General features: G+C 42.3%; 1 protein-coding gene across 3 annotated transcripts in view; it reads left to right on the top strand.

The window, feature by feature from the left end:
• MANBA (mannosidase beta) overlaps positions 1-19,928 on the top strand; it is a 124,460-nt gene that overhangs the window by 15,994 nt on the left and 88,538 nt on the right. For 2 of the 3 annotated variants that reach the window (XM_088453234.1, XM_088453233.1), the window contains exon 2: positions 813-907. In XM_088453234.1, coding sequence (XP_088309360.1) covers positions 813-907 — 95 coding nt within the window. Of the gene's footprint in view, positions 1-812; positions 908-3,528; positions 3,629-19,928 lie in introns of all 3 variants that reach the window. The other variant, XM_088453235.1, reaches the window with a different exon arrangement.

Here is a 19,928-nt window from a genome sequence, read left to right as displayed (position 1 = left end):
CCTGTACCTCTCAATTATCGGCGATTATGCGGCTATATGACATTAAGATGGCCGCCGTGCATTGGGCACGCACGGACTGCGTTTTTAGCAGTTCTGTTTTAGACTTTGGCACACCCCTATTAAAGAGTATATAAAGTGGCACTCCAGATCCTGGGCATCACCCCTGAGGAAGTCCAAATAGGATGAAACGCGTCAAGTAAATATCATCCCTTGGAATAACATCCAGAACACATTGTCACCACGTGCTTCCTGACCATAGGAGCGATACCTGGACATCAGATAAGCCTTAAAACATTTAATTTTTGCTATGCACAATACTTACCTTGAGCACAAATTGATTTACACTAAATACTACACTATTAGGCGCATGTCTCTTATTTTTCAGCCTATATATATTAATATTTTATAAAAAAGGTTGCACTCACATCAAACATAGGCCAAAAGCAGCTGCTGGGGTGTCCACCACACATATAGAGTCCAAAAAACTCTTCCAATTGATTAATAGAAAAAGAGAGGCACTCACCAGGCTTAAAAAGATAAATAAAACCACCTTTATTCAAGTGACGACATATATAAAGGTACCTCGACGTTTCGCTCACAGTGCATGACCTTCCTCAAGAGTCACAACATGTACATAAGTAGAATAACATAACCACAACCACCATGTAGGATACAGGTGCGTGTGTGAGATTATATATATATGTGTGTGATTTACCCTGATTTTTTTTAAGGCTTATTTAAAATGTATGCAGTTTTCCAAATTAAGAACAAGGATAAACTTATGTCGAATGAATCCTTTTGTTTTTTTTAAGGATCCTTACTTTGGATTTAATGATGTCAATTATAAATGGATTACACAAGATGACTGGATATACAGCAAGTCATTCACACTTCCTCCTGAGATACGGTATGAGATTATATAATAATTAACCTAAAATTCAATAAATGTTTGATTTGGGTTACACTCCACCTCTTTTACCTATACCACTACTTTGACGCAAGGCAACATGTTATCTGCTAAGCACTATTACAATATTATGGGGTCTGTTTACTAAGCAGTGTTAGGAGACACAGTGAAAAGTGATAAGGTGCCAGCCAAACAGCTCCCAACTGTCATCTCACGGGCTGTGTTTGAAAAATGACAGTTGGGAGCTGATTGGCTGGCACCTTATAACTTTCTTATCACTTTTCACTCCGTCTCCTAACACTGCTTAGTAAATAGACCCCTAAATGTGATACGCGTCCTATGTGTATTAACAAATGTATTTATACTGGTTAAGCATCACTGTATAATAAATAGATCCTGATTATAGGCTACTCTCCTAGTAGGCAAAAACTGCCGACATACTGAAAACATGCATTATCTGCTACAGACCATCTTTTATAAACTAAATGGCATGCTCATGCCTGGGATATACTGAATATATGCTTGTGATTTACCTGAGACTCACAATTGAAATATGGTACGCACAAACTTGGGATATATTGAAGGGATGCAGTCAGGATGCCGATGATCGCAATGCCGACCGCCGGCTTCCTGACTGTCAAATCCCGGAGGTACTAATGACAGACATCGAAATCCTGACTCCTTTCATTAGACCTATGCCGGGGAGCCCGACACCCGGCAAATCGAACGAAGGTAAGCCGGGCGCGGACAGCCACTGGGGGGGAGGGTTACGTTAGGGGCTCCCGGGGAAGGGGGGGGTGCTTAGGGTTAGGCTAGGGGAAGGGGGGGGTTAGGGTTATGCACCCCTGGGGAGAGGTTAGGGTTAGGCACCCCCCGGGAGACTTAGGTTTAGGCTGTGGGGAAGGGGGAGTTAGGTTTAGGCACTTGGGAGGGAGGTTAGGGTTAGGCACCCCTGAAGGAGGGTTAGGGTAGGGAATTAGGTTAGCGGTACTTACCTAAATTAGCAGTCGGGATCTTCACCCCTGCCGGGCTTCCACTGTTGGGATTTGAATCATACTGATTCCATATTGAACACATGCTTTATTTGCATATATTTGTTCTTGTGTGCTTTAGCAGTACCTAATAAGCACTCTTTTAAACTATAGACCCTTATTTCAGGCTATTCTTTGATTTGCTTAAACCTGGGATATACTGAATAATACAGTACATGCTCTATCTGTAACATCTAATTTCCTGTGATTTTATGATTCACATGATGTAATCTGATATGCTTAGACCTGGGATATACTGAATACACGCCTTTTATGATTTTCCTATGATTCACAGGACTAAATATGGTATTCTCAAACCTGGGATATACTGATTACATACTTTATTTTTAACATATGGGCCTGTGTGGTTTACCAGTGAATTTATTGATGACCCCACTCTGCTGATCAACCACTTGCCTGACACAGTCATATCAGATACGACCATACCAGACTGGGCTTTCCCTGACATGGTCGTATCTGATACGACCAGTCAGAAAAGCACTGTGGGCGGCTGCTGGAAAATAATTTTCTAGCAGCCGCCAATCACAGAGGGACCTCCTGGTCCCTCTGCACACTGTCCCTCCCCGTGGGCCGATCACTGCTAGCAGTGATCGGAGAGCCCAGCGCCGGTGCACCCACCCCCCGGCGGCTACCGAGAGGACAGGGCAGAGAAGGCAGCGCTGTCCTTCTCTCCCTCCCCCTCCGGCTAGCAGCAGCCGCCGGGTAGAGAATGTAGCACTAACAGCATTTTTGTAAGACCCACCCTCCATGAATAAACAGCAGAGCCCTGGCCATATTATATATATATGTGTGTGTGTGTGTGTATATATGTATATGTATGTATGTATGTATGTGTGTGTGTGTGTGTGTGTGTGTGTGTCTATATATATTTAGATATAGATATATATATGATCTCAAAATAAAGACCGGCACACTACTTGATTTAAATATAAATCTTGCCTTAGTGATCTCCCAGGGGTGGTATACACCATTGAGATATATGGTACAGACGGCGGCACTCACAGGACTTCCACAGTGTGTTATATTAAAGGACAATTAGACCATCTTGTAGTCTCCTTTATTGGAGATTTTCCTCAGGGATCAACCAAATATATAAGAAAGAAGAGAAGTAACATTCACCCGTGTAGCGCACGATCAGAGGCCAGCACCGGGGGAGGTGATGTCATCAAGCTGCGCCCCGCTGTCAGGGCGTTCATTTTTTAGCCTCATTCTCCTCTTTTCTTTTTATTGTTGCTCCATTTTTTGATATGTTTTGGTTTGATATATAACAGGTCCACGCCATCATATTATATTATATCTTTTTTTATACAGTAGGTTTGAGCCCTGTTTTCAGCCTTGCACAGTTTTCTTGCAGCCATATACAGTTTTGGTCCAGATAAGCCTTTTGCTCTGGGGACCAATATTATGTTGTTTCTGATATATAATAGTTTGCTACTTGCTGCTTGTTATTTAAACTTTGTGCCACCCTTAGTTTAGTTTAGTGTCCATTGTTTTTAAAGAATATATTTTTTGTCTAGTAATTACTATGGTGTTGGGTATGTGATTCTGTCCCGTCACTATGGTTACCAGACACAGCCTGCTATGTGAGGACGCCGCACGCCCCTGCAGCGGGGCTCAGCTTGATGACGTCACCTCCCCCGGCACTGGCCTCTGATTGTGCTCTACACGGGTGAGTGTTTCTTCTCTTCTTTCTTATATAAACATATGTGATTGCATATTTGGTTGATCCCTGAGGAAAATGTCCAACTTTGGCTACAGTATGGGCTAATTGTCCTTTAATATAACAAACACACTGTGGAAGTCCTGTGAGTGCTGCCGTCTGTAAAATATATATATATAATATATATTATTTATATATACATTTAAATTTGCATATATACCGTATATGTATATAGATTGTGTGTGCAGCCCCCCAACCAATGTCAAACAATCGATTTTTTTCTATCGATGGTTGAACCAGTCGGCCATCGATGGTACAGCGGTCAATGACCAAGACTAGAGTATACCATAAAAATGTTTTTTTTTATGGTATATGGTGTTTAAAAAAAAAATGCGTTGGAATAGTATTAAAAAGATGTTCTTGACCTAATTCAATCATAAAAAAAAAAACCGACAATTTCGGAGCGGTTTAAAAAAAAAAAAAAAAATGTCAGTTAAGCGCTTAACATTCTTAAGTATATTTATTGAACTACCTATACCTTATAGACTTTAAAGGGGGGTATCCACTACGCGACCTGAAAGTCTGAACATCTAGCATTCAGACCATCAGCGTTCTGAACCTGAAAAGCGTAGTTACCCATTACACGTTTTTTCCACAAGTCTCGGAGTGCCTCCTCATTTGTTTGGATGTAGCGGTGGTACACAATACCCGAGAGGAATGCCCTCAAGCGGGTTAATGAAAGGTGTCTGCTGCCTTTGGAGTGCCAGGTGTTTTTATTATATATATATACACACATACATTATTAATCTTTATATCCATTAGACAGGAGTGACCACTATTGTAGCCATTATAATTGATCATGTCCCCATGCCCAAAAGAGGGGGCGATAGGGCAAAATTTTCATTGCAACGAGAGAGTAGGTGGATCTTCAACTTAAATACCTTAGCACCTAAGGGTTTGAATGAGGCATTTGGCCTCCAGTGTTTCTTAAATTAGATCGATGTGCCAATGTGGACTTGACTTATAATCTATATTAAAATATAATGCATAATGTGAATTTGTTAAGTAAATTATATGAATAGATTTGTGGTGTTCTCTAAGCACTGTTGTTTGTATATATGTATCACCTGTGGTTGTTCATATTTTATGGCTTATTGTTACATTGTATCGAGTGCCAGTACACGTTGCTAGGTACAATTTGTGTTATTCTGAGCTCTAAACTGCTGGATGCCCTCTGAGATAATGTCAGTGGCTGCAATGCCCATGCTAAGTGCGCGGTCCGAGAAACCTGAAGGCGGCGTCCCCCATGTGAGTAACGAGCGCTGCTAATTGTTTGTTTCGGGTATTTATGTATACTCTGTTGTGATTTTTGTATGTTCATATCACTGAAGACAGGGGTTCTCCCCGAAACGTCGTCGGAATAAAATACTAATTTTAACCTTACACCAGTCTTTTATATTATATTATAAAAAAGATATGATCCGCACCCACATCTTCAATAGGTAGTAAATAGTCGGGGTGCTCCCCACTGGCACCAATCCAGGTCCAGATATATTCAGTGAATTTGAAGAAAAAGGGCCACTCTTGAGATGCTATTCCATTGACAAACTTGCTTTCTCTTTCATCCACTAGGGGACAATGGAGGTGCTTACGCTGGGGAATAGAGGCGTGGACAGCTGGAGCTGGCACTTTAAATAATTTAGAAGTGTGAAGCTCCTCCACCTCTATGCCCCATCAGCCCTCAGTTTAGAAAATGTGCCTCTAGGAGCTGGTCACATTATGCTGTGCTCCAGCAATACATTTATTTTATTTAATTTTATTTAATTTTATTTTAAAGCATCTTTTACATTCCTATAGGTACCCTTTGCCACCTATCTAAAAGGTGGGGTCCGGGTACCTTGCGCCCTGATGTTTTAACAAACATCAGGAAGGAGTGCACAGGGCTCATTTCCAAAGAGCTCCTGACAGCTCCTTACCGCCACAGCAAGTCTTCACACTGAAGAAGAGAAGACTGTGCTGACCTGCCAGAGAGAGACTACAGGGGACACGCAGTGAGTAAGAAACTGCACATCCCCCGGCTCCTGCTCCTGCTGTGTAAGGGAGGCTGTGTGTAATCACTACACACAGCTCCCTGCTTCTTTCTCCCCACTGTCCTGTAACAGCGCTACAAGCAGCTCCATGCTTCTCCCCTCTCCCACTGTCCAGCGCTAGCACATGTGAGTGCTGTGTTTAATTATGCATAGTGCAGTTGTAACAGCGCTACAAGCGGCTCCCTGCTTCTCCCCTCTCCCACTGTCCAGCGCTAGTACATGTGAGCGCTGTGTTTAATTATGCATAGCGCGGTGGTAACAGCGCTACAAGCGGCTCCCTGCTTCTCCCCTCTCCCACTGTCCAGCGCTAGCACATGTGAGCGCTGTGTTTAATTATGCATAGCGCGGTGGTAACAGTGTTACAAGCAGCTTCCTGCTTCTCCCCTCTCCCACTGTCCATGCCCATCCTGCTTTTAAAGATGTATGTCTTGAGAAAGGTCTACTCTGACCAAAACGTCGAGTGACTGCATATGTAAGCAATAAATAACCTGTGACTTTATATTACTCTGGTGAGTGCCCCTTTTTCTTCAAATCTCTCTCTCTCCTCTCTCCTCTCTCCTCTTCCTCTCTCTCTTCTCTCTCTCTCTTTTTTAAACCTGAGAATGCTGCCGTCATTGTACAGAAGCTTATAATATATACCTGCAGGAAGCGCATCTATAACACCCGGGTTTCTTACTTTGTGTAGAAAATGGTGCCTTTAGATATGTTAGGGAGTGTAGTAATTTTGGATTGACCAAAATACCTCTGAGATTGTGTCCTCGTATGTAACAAGGCATAATTCCCTTTTTTTTTTCTTTTTAAAAAAAAAAAAGGTAATTCTCGGTCACCGGACACTATTGGCCATAGTGCTCTAGTGGCTTGATGGAGCACTTGACTAGCCATAGTGTATTCCGATACAAATGGAATTTTATTAATTTTAGACCCTGTTCTTTTATGCCTTTTAAAAGCTTTTCATGAGGGACCTTAAGCACTTGTTCCTTAGAATCTCTAAGGATACTTTCCGGGTATACTTTTCGTTCTTCAAATTGTTTGGATACTTGGTTCAAGGCAGGGCCACTGCCGTAATTTCTGAAGTAATCGTGGCAGCCCTATACATCTGAGATTTCGGGAGGGCTTTCTTTAAAGACGGTAGATGACAACTACTAAAGTGTAAGAGAGTGTTGCGGTCTGTTTGTTTATGAAAGACCTCAGTACAAATCTGACCTTCACTAGTCTTAACCTTTATATCCAAATAATTAATTTCTGATGTGCTACACTGTAAAAAAAAAAATGTATTGTTCAGAATTTTTTTTTTTTTGTCAAAACGAATTCCAGCAATTCCAGGAACAGATCTATATCCAGATCAGTAAAATGATTCACCTGTAAAAAGTATTGCATAGAATTTAATCCCAAATCATGGGGATTGATGGTGTACAAATTCTTTACGTTAAGAATACACATAATAGTGCCAGCCGGTATTTAACCTAACTATTTTAATTTTAACAAAAACTGAGTAGTATCTTTTAAAAAAGTTGTCTGACACATAACTAATGGATGCAACAAAAAATATAAATACTGTGAAATAGGTTGCAACAACGATCCGCGGGTAGATATAATGGGTCCGACCAGCAGATCTTTGGCATCCTTATGCACTTTAGGAATAGTATATAATACAGGCACTAAGGGAAACTCATTTGTTAATGCATCAGCTAATTTTTTGGTTATCAATTTACTCTGTAAGGCTGTATTTAGAATATTATCCAAGGCTTTTTTATATTCAACAGAAGGGCCCCGGGCTAGGCTTTTGTAGGTACTAACATCCGCAAGTTGTCGGTCAATCTTCATGAGATATTTGATAGAATCCATAATAACAATAGCCCCGTCCTTGTCAGCGGGGCGTATAACGATATCTTCACATTTGGCAAGATTCTGCAAGGTTTTTTTCTGTTCCCGTGTTAGATTGTGATGATGATTCTGAGATACTTTAGCAAACTTAGAAACAGATTCGTCGAGAAGGCAGGAGAACTTTTTTAAGGAAGCATTAGACAACATGGGATCGAAATTTGAATGTGAATGAAGTCGGAAAAAATCCTCAAAAGGATCTGGCAACGCTGCTGGTTTATGCTGAAAAAATTCTTTTATACGTAAAGTGCGCCCAAATTTATGTAGATCCACTTTCCATGGTAAATCCTGGTGAGGATTACTAGGGATAAAGGATAAACCTTTATCCAAAACAGACATCTCCGTATCGCTCAAAGTCCGAGATGACAGATTAAAGATTAATTCCTTCTCCGGTTGGTTGGTGGTTTTACGGATCCTTTTATTCTGTCCACCCCGCCTAGTGGCCTTGACACAGGATTATCGTTTTTTTTTTACCTTGTTACACGAGCTGCAGGGGCCATGGATGTAGAACTGTACTCAGTCATTGATCATGAAGTCACTGTCGTTGTTATATTTATATAACTCTTTCCTCTGTTGTTGTTTTAGCCGCCACAAATTATGTGGTCGGCTCTGTTCTTGATTACCCCGTGGCATGGATCCCGACAGCCAGCAGTAGACTCTCTGGTCTTTGTAGTCGGTCTGGACTGTACGTAATTTATTCCTCTTAAAGTTTGTCAATTCCAACCTGTGATGCTCACATAGTGCTTCCAATTTCTCCCAAACTGCTTTATGCTTTTTGTCATCCAGAAGGGGTTTGTGTTGTATATTAAAATCAATAATCTTTGTTTCGGAAATTTGTAGTTCATTGCTCACTTCCTGGATAACCAGGAGCATCAGATCGAAGCTGCACTTGTTTAAGATGCTAATCCATTGTCGGCAAAATTCTGCGCTATTACGGCCAATCATGGGCATGTTTCGGATACGAAATCCACATGGAATGAGCTTTGCACGGAAATAATCAGACAAGGAAGTGCCATGTTGGAAAAAAATCAATTTCCATCCTTCTCCATTTCAGCAGTTGTTGGTATAAATCATCGACTGAGGTGTCACTATCAGTTTGAGGGATAGCCTGGAATAGGATTGCAGAGGCTTGATCCTCAGTAAAACTGAGGGTTTCTCCAATGTGCTGCTGTAAGCCTATAAATGAGGTGGGATCACATGTTGTTCCTAGTGTCTCTATTCTGCATTAAATATAGATTGTGCACAATAATCCTAGCAGACCACAAGATAATAAATCCCAAAAATGGATTGGCAGCAGACTGCACAAATTGTTTGGTAAATCAGCAAAAGCAATCACAAATCATTCCAAGTGCACAATTCCGGTGCCCTGGCACATGTGTGGTTAAAACACTCCCCACATCTATGTATAATTCTGAAGAGCCTGGCACTCCGGGTGACCTGTACAACGTTATGGGTTTTTTCCTAAAAAGATCATGTAAATGTCCAGAGTCGTGATAAAGAACAAGGCGGCACTCCAATTTAAATAAAGAAAAAGGTGTTGTATTCAAAGCATTATAGTGATAAGAACATCGACGTTTCAAAGTCTGAAGACTTTTTCTTCAGGATGTATCACACAAGATAACAACAAACAAACTTAACAGTGCAGGTGTCTTACCTTATATGCAGGGGCGCCGAGAGGGGGGGGGAGTGGGTACAAATTACCCAGGCCCGGGCTTCCTGAGGGGCTCCGTGGGGACCCGGGTTTGACACCGCCCCCCCCTCCCTCACAGCAGCCCAGCACACAGCGTGTGCTGAGCTGCAGTGAGAGACTGCTGAAAAAAAAAAAAATTCCATGAAGGGGGTGTGGCCACGCCTCCCGCGATTAGGCCACGCCCCGTTATCCGGGCCCGCCGCGGCTCTTGGTGGGCCTGCTTCTATGTGCACATATCGCGCCATGTCCTCTCTCCATGCTGCGCTGTCACCGGAGGAAGGTGCGGGTCCCCCGCGTTCCCGAAACCGGAAGGGACTCGGGCGATGACCATCCTGGTTGCATAGCATAACATCTGATGCCCCCGCTCTTCCCACGGGCAGCACAGCGCTGAGGGAACAGACAGCACAAACATAAAAAACAGTGTATATGAAAGACCATGTGTTGCAATCACATGGAAAATGGTTTTACTTAAATAACTAATACATAGGAAAAATATCTTGATATTAGAATGTACTTCAATAATAAATATTAAATATCCAATCTCATAAAAAGTATGCTGCTAAATAACTTATACCTTATACTATATATTAATGAGTTACCACAATTAAAGCTATACACATGAATAATTAACATAGAAAACAGCAGAGATCTCTTGGGTTGTCACGGCAACGGATGGTGCAAACCTAACAGGCCTATTGTATTACATAATATCACTCTTCATGAGATACATTTCATGTTATCATCCCATCACGCCCACTATATTACTTGGCATTCCTCTTAAAGAAATGCATTTAATGCCAACATCTCGTTAAGCCCCCTACGCGCCATCGTATCTAATCGATGTATGCAGTGTGATTCGCATTGGCTCAGTTTCCTACGGCGATCCCCTCCCCTGATATCTTTAGGAATGTTGTCTATTATTTTATACTTGAGGGACGTCAATGTATGTTGCGCATTCTTAAAATGACGTGCAACAGGCTGGTCTTTATCACGTCCCTCAAATTTTTATAAATTTTACAAATTTAGAATTTGATTTCTATTCTTGTCCATGTTAACCATACAATATTTGGTCCAATGGTGTATTGGAGTGTGAGGTCCTGTTTCACCTGCAATTTGCTGTCTATTTGGGCTTTAGTAAATCTCAGATTTGCAAAATCACGTCCAAATCTCAAAAAGACACCAAATCAACGAAAAAACGAGTCTTAGTAAATTTACCCCTTTGTTTGTTATTACTAGGGGTGTGCACCGGACACTTTTCGTGTTTTGTGTTTTGGTTTTGGATCTGGATCTTTCTTCGTGTTTTGGATCTGGATTGGTTTTGCCAAAACCACCCTTCCGTGTTTTGGGTTCTGGGTTTTGTGTTTTGGATCTGGATTTTTTCTTAAAAAATAAAAAAAAAACGCTAAAATCACATAAATGGGCCTTTTTTTGTTCCTACGCTATTAATAACCCCAATAACATTAATTTCCACTCATTTCCACTCTATTCTGAACACCTCACAATATTGTTTTTAGGCCAAAAGGTTGTACCGAGGAAGCTGGATGACTATGCTAAGCGACACAAGGGGGCGGCACAAACACGTGGCCCATCTAGGAGTGGCACTGCAGTGGCAGACAGGAAGCCAATCAGCGTTATGGTGCCCATTTGCATGTAGCACGAACCCGGGAGATCCGTGCTACATGCATCTGTGTGATTGGCACAGAGCAATGACAGGTCCGTGAGACCCGTCTGTGCTGCTGTGGTAAAAAAAAAAAAAAAAAAAAAAAAAAACCTGTGTAAAAAAAGAAAAAAATGGCGTGCACCCCCACAAAAAAGAGCAACCAGCCCCGGGCATTAGTAACCCAGTGCTGGGTGTGCTTAAATACAGGGGACAAACGACGTAGGGGTCCCCTGTACTTAAGCACAACCAGCACCGGGCTAGTCAGAACCAGCGCTGGTTGCCAAAATACGGGGGACAAACGACGTAGGGGTCCCCTGTATTCTGCGCAACCAGCTCTGGGCTCTGATCCGGTCCTGGTTCTGGAAATATAGGGGACAAAAAATGAGTAGGGTTCCCCTGTATGTTCCAGAACCAGCACTGGACTTTTTCTAGCGGGGGGCTGATGCCACAGCCAGGGGAGCCCTTTCACCGGGCCCCCCAGCCGCAGCATCAACCCTGACCGCTAGTCAGCCCAGGCCGGGGATCCCTGGAGAGCTGGGGACCCCCCCAATAAAGGGGTCACCCTCTCCAGGGCACCCCAGGCCCAGGCTGATAGCCCGGGGCTATCCCCGCCACCCCTGGTGGCGGTGGGTGGCGGGTTGATTGTGTGGTGTGGTGTAAATAAAGAATATCAAACATTGTCTTTACAAGTAGAACTGCAAGTCCCAGCTAGCCTGCACCGCATGCTGGTACTTGGAGAACCACAAGTACCAGCATGCAGGGCATTAAGGGCCCACTAGTACCTGTAGTTCACCTGTAAAAAAAATGTTTAAAAAAACACAGGACACACACACCGTGACAGTATAAGTTTATTAAACATACATACACACACACACATGTACACATACTCACCTATGTAACCTGTAGCATCGGTCCACTTGTCCGGTAAAGTATCCCTAGGGGACCTGTGAAAAAAAACATACTCACCATCTCCTATGCGAGGTTCTGTCCTCTTCGTTCCAAAGTAGGCATCCCCGGACTTGGCAAAAAAAAAAAAACGAAAACGCGATCCACGAACTTAGTACCGTTCTATAGAACGGTACTTCCCGAATGAGAGCTTAGCGGCGGGGTATCACCATGGAAACCCCGCTGCTAAGCGTTCATTGGCTGAGAGAGGTCATCTCCCGTCTCTCAGCCAATGAACGGCTCCCTCCATTGTAGTCAATGGTGGGAACCGCAGGGTAAACTTTAATAACCTTGCGGCTCCCAGCATTGACTACAATGGAGGGAGCCGTTCATTGGCTGAGAGAGACGGGAGATGGCCTCTCTCAGCCAATGAACGCTTAGCAGCGGGGTTTCCATGGTGATACCCCGCCGCTAAGCTCTCATTCGGGAAGTACCGTTCTATAGAACGGTACTAAGTTCGTGGATCGCGTTTTTTTTTTTTTTTTTTTTTGCCAAGTCCGGGGATGCCTACTTTGGAACGAAGAGGACAGAACCTCGCATAGGAGATGGTGAGTATGTTTTTTTTCACAGGTCCCCTATGGATACTTTACCGGACAAGTGGACCGATGCTACAGGGTTACATAGGTGAGTATGTGTACGTGTGTGTGTGTGTGTGTGTGTGTATGTATGTTTAATAAACTTATACTGTCACGGTGTGTGTGTCCTGTGTTTTTTTTAAACATTTTTTTACAGGTGAACTACAGGTACTAGTGGGCCCTTAATGCCCTGCATGCTGGTACTTGTGGTTCTCCAAGTACCAGCATGCGGGGCAGGCTTGCTGGGACTTGCAGTTCTACTTGTAAAGACAATGTTTGATATTCTTTATTTACACCACACCACACAATCAACCCGCCACCCACCGCCACCAGGGGTGGCGGGGATAGCCCCGGGCTATCAGCCTGGGCCTGGGGTGCCCTGGAGAGGGTGACCCCTTTATTGGGGGGGTCCCCAGCTCTCCAGGGATCCCCGGCCTGGGCTGACTAGCGGTCAGGGCTGATGCTGCGGCTGGGGGGCCCGGTGAAAGGGCTCCCCTGGCTGTGGCATCAGCCCCCCGCTAGAAAAAGTCCAGTGCTGGTTCTGGAACATACAGGGGAACCCTACTCATTTTTTTCCCCTGTATTTCCAGAACCAGGACCGGATCAGAGCCCAGAGCTGGTTGCGCAGAATACGGGGGACCCCTACGTCGTTTGTCCCCCGTATTTTGGCAACCAGCTCTGGTTCTGACTAGCCCGGTGCTGGTTGTGTTTAAGTACAGGGGACCCCTATGTCGTTTGTCCCCTGTATTTAAGCACACCCAGCACTGGGTCACTAATGCCCGGGGCTGGTTGCTCTTTTTTTGGGGGGGGGGCACGCCATTTTTTTCTCTTTTTACACAGGTTTTTTTTTTTTTATTTACCACAGCAGCACAGACGGGTCTCACGGACCCGTTAGTGCTCTGTGTCAATGACACAGATGCAAGTAGCACGGATCTCCTGGTCCGTGCGTGCATCTGTGTCATTGAAATACACAGCAGCACAGACGGGTCTCACTGACCCATCTGTGCTCTGTGTCACTGTCAATCACACAGATGCATGTAGCACGGATCTCACGAGTCCGTGCTACATGCAAATGAGCACCATAATGCTGATTGGCTGAGAGCCGTGACAGACGGCTCTGTCAGCCAATCAGCACTTTGCCCATTAAAGGCAAAGGCATTTTTTTTTAAATGGCCGCTCGAGGCAAAACCTCGAGATCCGACAGCAGATCTCGAGGTTTTGCCTCGGGAGAGGGATCCGGGGCAGACAGGGAGATCCGAGCTTGGGCTCGGATCGCCCCGGATCCCCGAAGTTCGGGTGGGTTCGGTTCTCAGGGAACCGAACCCGCTCATCCCTAGTTATTACCAAGTATTACTGTTCCCATTTGTAAAATGCAACGGAATATGCTGGTGCTGTATAGGTAAATGTTTATATTATTATTATCTCCTACAAGATTGGCGCTTTAGGAATTCTATGTAATCAAATTAAGTCCAAAATAATTATTTGTTGAAGAAAGAGAGTTCTTAAACCTGTTTAGTATTATACTCACAAAACGCATTGTATGGTATCAGCATGTAGAGATGGATTCTTTCAACTGTTTATTTCTTGATAGAAGCAAAGATTTAGATCCAAATTTCTTTATCATTATGGTATATATTATTCTTCTGCCAGGCTAAATCTTCCAGTAATGGCATTTCTTTGGAAAAAAAAAAGTGAGTAAAAAGCACTAATCTAGTGCATTATCTTTCCTAAAAATATATTAATAAAAAGCAGACATTATACTATTTCCAGGTAAGTCACAACAATTTTCCAAATGATTTCAATGAGGGTTGACTACTATCAAAATGCATCTGGTGTATTAGCAGGTAATCGGTATTTTCCTTTTGCACACTTATGTGACAGGCTTTTCTTTTAGCTATAAAGAACAGGTAGCTGGCACATAAGTATGTATGTGAGACTGGATCTTAAAGCTTCCGGCTGTTCCGCTGGCCTATATGATGATTGGTTAGTACATACACACTTACCAATCGCTGGCCCAATGTGTCGTGTCTGACGTCACAACTGGGCAGGCAGTTATATGTGCCTGCACAGTTGTGATGTCAGTCACTGGCGGCATCTGCAGCAAGTGTACGGGCAGTTACATCTGCAGATAGATCAGCCATTGGCTGTGCTGCACAGCCGACGTGATATGTCTAGTGTGTACGCAGCATTAGTCTCTTACACTGCAGTAATGCTCAGGTTTCCTGCTGTGTCAGAACCAGGGGCGCCGAAAGGGGGGGGGAAGTGGGTACAGATTACCCGGGCCCGGACATAGCAGGGGCCCAGGCCGCCCACAGCAAACCACCGTTTTGCGTTTTTTTTTTTTCCCCCAAACCTACTTTTATTCTTATGCACTCCCCGGCGGGTGGTAGTTCGCGTGGGGTGGTAGTTTGCGTGGGGAAGGGAGGGGGCGGGCTTGGATGGTCACCGGCCACACTGTCTTGTGTGTCAGGTCAGGGGCCACTTGTTGCATTGTAGCCGCACCACTGTGGAGCGAATGCTCTCGCGAGATGATGACATCATCATCTCGCGAGGCTCAGTCTCTCAGCAGGCATGGCCGGGCACCACTTCCATGCTCCGGGGCGACCGGTGAGCGGGTACTGGGAGGGGCCAGGATTAGAGAAAGGCAGTCTGGGTGCCTTGTTTGTGTGGCGCAGCAGACTGAGCATGAGCAGAGAGCTCAGAGCAGCAGATACAGTGGGTAAGTAGTCTGTGAGGGAAAGGAAGAGCCGAGCGCGCCACTGACTGCTGTAAGTCTGTGAGTTGGATGTCTATGAATCTATGATGATACTATGGTGCTGCAACTACCTGCTGCTGAAAGTTCTAAAATATCTATAAATTCTATATAATTTATAAAAATGCATCCATCACCAGTAGTGTATATTTGTTTATATATGTATCTGATATATATCATGTATAGATAGCTACATCTATCGAATCATGTATGAAATATATATATATATATATTTATATGTACATACATACATACATACATACTTGCATAGTTATGCAAGGTCCGGCATGCGCTGGTTTCAATAAAGATGATGCTAATTAGGTGTCCTCATGGTAGAGCTTATTTCCCCTTCATGCTAGGGACCTGGAAGTGCCGTGAGTGAGGGCAGAAGTGCAGTTCTATGCACATTAAGGCCACGTAAAGAAGAAAGTTGTCCCCACCTAAATATGAATACCCTTAAATTGCTAGAGAGAAATAATCGCTAGAGACAATAATTGTGGTTCCAAAGCACAAAAATTCTTATTGCATTCAAAAAGAAAGGAACACGCTTTGATCTAGCACAATTATCGCAAAGACAATTAAATACAGAAAATAAGATACAGCCCAATACATACGAGTGCGCACTGGTCCCAGCATAGTCATCAGTCCAGAAGCCTGTGGTCATCCAAGGAGAATGGCTGTATGTTGGGATCAGCAAGCAAGCTATATACTTTACAGATCACAGATAACAACAATGTAGACAGACAAACATAATTCCATTGGTTCTTGGTCTTTGTAGTACGCTGTAGTTCATAGGACAGTTCATATGTTGATAACAGGGATATGGTCCATCCCTCCAGACGAGATAACACTACATACAAAGTACATATTCTAACCAATAATTCCCTATAATCCATTACCACCGAACGCAAGATGCGACTCCTTCGCCGATAGATTCAGATATGTGGAATTAAACAGGGTGTCAGTATGATACCAAACATGACATGTCTACTAAGTTCTATACCTTACATATCATATATGCACACTTTATACCATAATGATTGTCTAACAAAACCTTTTCTTAATGCTAGGGAACCTTTTCTTTTCTTTTTAAATAATTCTTTATTGAAGCATAGTAATTGTGTACATCAATGTAATAGTTACACAAACACAATTAGCATTAACATTCATAACAATACATCTATAATATATAGATAAGATATCGTCTTGAGACTGATATATTAACTGTTCAGTATATATTTTCATAAACATAAAAACATTACCAATATAAACAATATTATTGATAAATTCGTATATATTTCGTATATTTGTGAGCTTGGGTTCTCGACACACATCATAACTCTCATTGGGATAACTTTATATGTTAAAGCAATATCTGGGGATCATTTTCACACAAGCGTGTTTCATACCAGAGTGTATTCCTAGAACATTTCCTAATTGTTCTTTCAAAGATTGGGACAATGTTTCAATGTAGCTTTCCCAAGTAGAAAAAAAAATTTCTGTGAATTTTTCTTTTTGCAACGTGGCCTCAAGCCACTTCATACGAAAAATATGGAAAAGTTTTCCTTGAAACATCGTCAGTGTGGGTGTTGTGGCCTGCAGCCAGATTTGTAAAATACATTTCTTTGCTACCGCTGAAATAATAATTAATAACTCTTTAACCCCTTTTGGTACTTTAGTTTCCTTAGGTGTGATACCAAATATTGCCCACTAGGGTGTTAATGGTAGACAGTTCACCAAATATCTATTGACATTTCTCACCATAATCCAAAAAACTCGTATTATTGGGCAGTGCCATAAGCAATGCATCAATTCTGTTTCCAGTGCTCCACATCGGAGGCATTTGGAATCCTCCAATAGACCCATTACATGTCTACGATGAGGGGTGAGGTAAGTTCTGTGTAATATGTTAAAGAATAGTTCTGTTTAAGAAGTTGCTGGCACTAATTTGACCGATTGTTCAAACGAACTTAGTAAATGCTCCATGGATAATGATGGAAAATGTTCTTTCCACTGTGCCAAACCTGTGTGTTGCGTATTATAATCTAGAGAGTTACGTAAGAATGAATAATGTTGTGAGATAGCTTTGTTTTTGGGGTTCTCCATAGCAAGTAAAGTATCTAAATCGAAAGAAAAAACAGCGCTGTATCTTTTTTTTTTTTAGTTCTCAGAGACAAAATCCTAGCTTCAATGCAACTTCTATAGTAATTATAAAAAAACAATATCAGTTCCAAGAAAAGACTTCACAAAAAACTTGAAAATCGAATCCAAAAAGGTAATAGTTCCATATAAGACAATATTTTAATATCCAAACTTCACAAGTAAAAAAACAAAAAAATGCTTTCTTTCTCACAACTCTTAAAAAAGATCACAATGTCTTTCAAGCAGAAAAAAAGTTTTTCTATATCTTTTCATGATGTATGCAACAATTCAAGGTAGGCTTACCGTACCTGCAGGGACCTCACGCACTTGGCACAAAGACTACTCCATCCTGAGGGTATGTAAGGAAATCCTATAGATCCTGTGAAAAAATCCAGGATGGTATTTTCTAATGCGATGGATGTATTCCGAGCTTGGCTCTCACCCAAGTCCGTCACCGCTCCCTTATACACCTTCTCATGGGTCCTCGTGACTCTCACTCACGGCTATGACACAGTGTTCTAACAATTTTTTCTTCGTCTTATTAAGAGCACCTGGCTGATAGGTGCAGGTGTCAAATTACAGCTGCAGTAAGGAGCGCTTGGTTTAAAAACCCATTTGTTTATAGTAAAGTATCTAAATCATTGATGTAATCATTTGGAGCTAACTTTCTAGAGAGTTGAGCAATATAATGTTGTGCTTGAAAATATCCTAGAGGTGATGAACTAACAAGTGGGTATTTGTCTCTAGCTTGGGTCAATGTCAAAGGTTTTCTTGAAGTGATATCAGTAAAATGTCGGACAGAAGTGATTCCTTTCCTATGCCATACTGTAAAAGGGAGTCCGGCGTTACCATGTTGGAAATTGGGGTTGTGTATGAATGGGAGGTGTAAGGAAAAGTGTGAATTTAATGTACGTTTGTGGCGTAAAATATGCCATCATTTTCTGGTGGTCATCAAAAGTGGGTTAGTCTGAATTGACTCTGGGATTTCCTCATCATATTAATGTATAAAAGATATGATATTAATGTTGCCCAAGAAGGCTGCCTCTAATGTTGTATTGGCATATTGATTTTTTCTGTGAATCCAATCCCTCAGATATCGCAGATGTGCGGCATGGCTGTACCAAGTGACATTAGGCATATTGATCCCCCCATTTGATTTGTTGTTGTTGTTGTAGTCGCACCATACCAATTCTGGCCCTTCCACCCATCCATATAAAGGTTCTCATCAGCTTTTCTATTTCAGCTGTGTCCCGTTTGGTCAGTAAGATAGGAAGAGATTGGCGTGTGTAGAGAAGTCTAGGAAATATAATCATCTTTATTAAATTGGCTCTGCCCAGATAAGAAATATTGAGGTGTTTCCATCTTTCTATACCTTGTTTGATACTATGCAAAATATGTTTCATATTAATTGTATATAGGTTTTGAAAGTATTTAGGTAGCTGGATCCCCAAGTATGGAATAAATTTGGTTGTCCATTCGATTCGGGTTTCTCTAAACCAAGACGGTCGTGCACAACCCTTTTTTAAATAAAGTGCCTTTTGATTTTTCTAAATTTATCTGGAAGCCGGGCACAGATCCAATTTTCAATATTCGTCTTATTAATGAGCTAAGTACTGTCCGAGGTTCCGAGATAAACAACAACAACGTCATCTGCAAATGCTGATATTTTAACAGTTTCTGTACCGATAGTAATTCCCTTGAATTGTGTCCAATTTTGTAATATTCTCAACATGGGGTCCAGCACCAGATTAAAAAGCATAGGGGATAGTGGGCAACCCCGTCTAGTGCCCCTGGTCATAGTTATTCATTCCCCTATAGTTCCATTAATAAGTAACAAAGTGGTTGGTTGTGTGTAAAAAAATGTAATAAGTGACTGAAATACTGGACCAAAGCCCCATCTATCAAGATTCGCATGGAGATAAGGCCATGAGACCATATCAAAAGCTTTGGTGGCATCAAGGCTCTGTATCATAGATGGGACTTCAGGTTGTAAGTTAGCCGCCATTACCGCTGCAATGGCAGTGCGAATGCCTTTCACTGAGTGCCTTCCTTTAGTAAAACCTAATTGGTGTGATGTGAGCATATCAGTAAAAATTTTGAAAACGATCTGCCAATATTTTAGGTAATATTTTGAAATCAATATTCAGCAGGGTAATTCGGCGGTAAGATGGCATTAAAGTCAAGTCCTTATTGGGTTTTGGGATTAAAGATGTGTAAGCTTGATTAAAGTTTGGGTAATAAGGAGTATCATTTCTTATTTTATTAAAAAGGGCACATAATGTAGGGATTATCTCATGTTGTAGTATCTTGTAATATTCTACCGAATAACCATCAGGACCTGGGGACTTATTGAGGTGCATGGATGAAATTGTGGCAGATATTTCAGTTTAAGTAATATCATTTTCCAGTAATTCACGTTGCGAAGGTGTCAGGTGTGGTAGTGCCGCTTCATCTAGCATTTTTGTCAACAGGGTAGGATCATGTGTGTTCGCTGTATACAGATTCTTAAAATATTCCTGAAATTTCCTAGTTATGACTGTAGTTTTGGTGAATAATGTCTGTGTATGGGTGTCT

The sequence above is a fragment of the Taudactylus pleione genome, unplaced genomic scaffold (genome assembly GCF_031769625.1).
Source record: "Taudactylus pleione unplaced genomic scaffold, aTauple2 ptg000573l, whole genome shotgun sequence".
Lineage (NCBI taxonomy): Eukaryota > Metazoa > Chordata > Amphibia > Anura > Myobatrachidae > Taudactylus > Taudactylus pleione.
The sequence above is the reverse complement of the archived record's forward strand: the minus strand, read 5'-3'. Positions and strand labels throughout refer to the sequence as shown.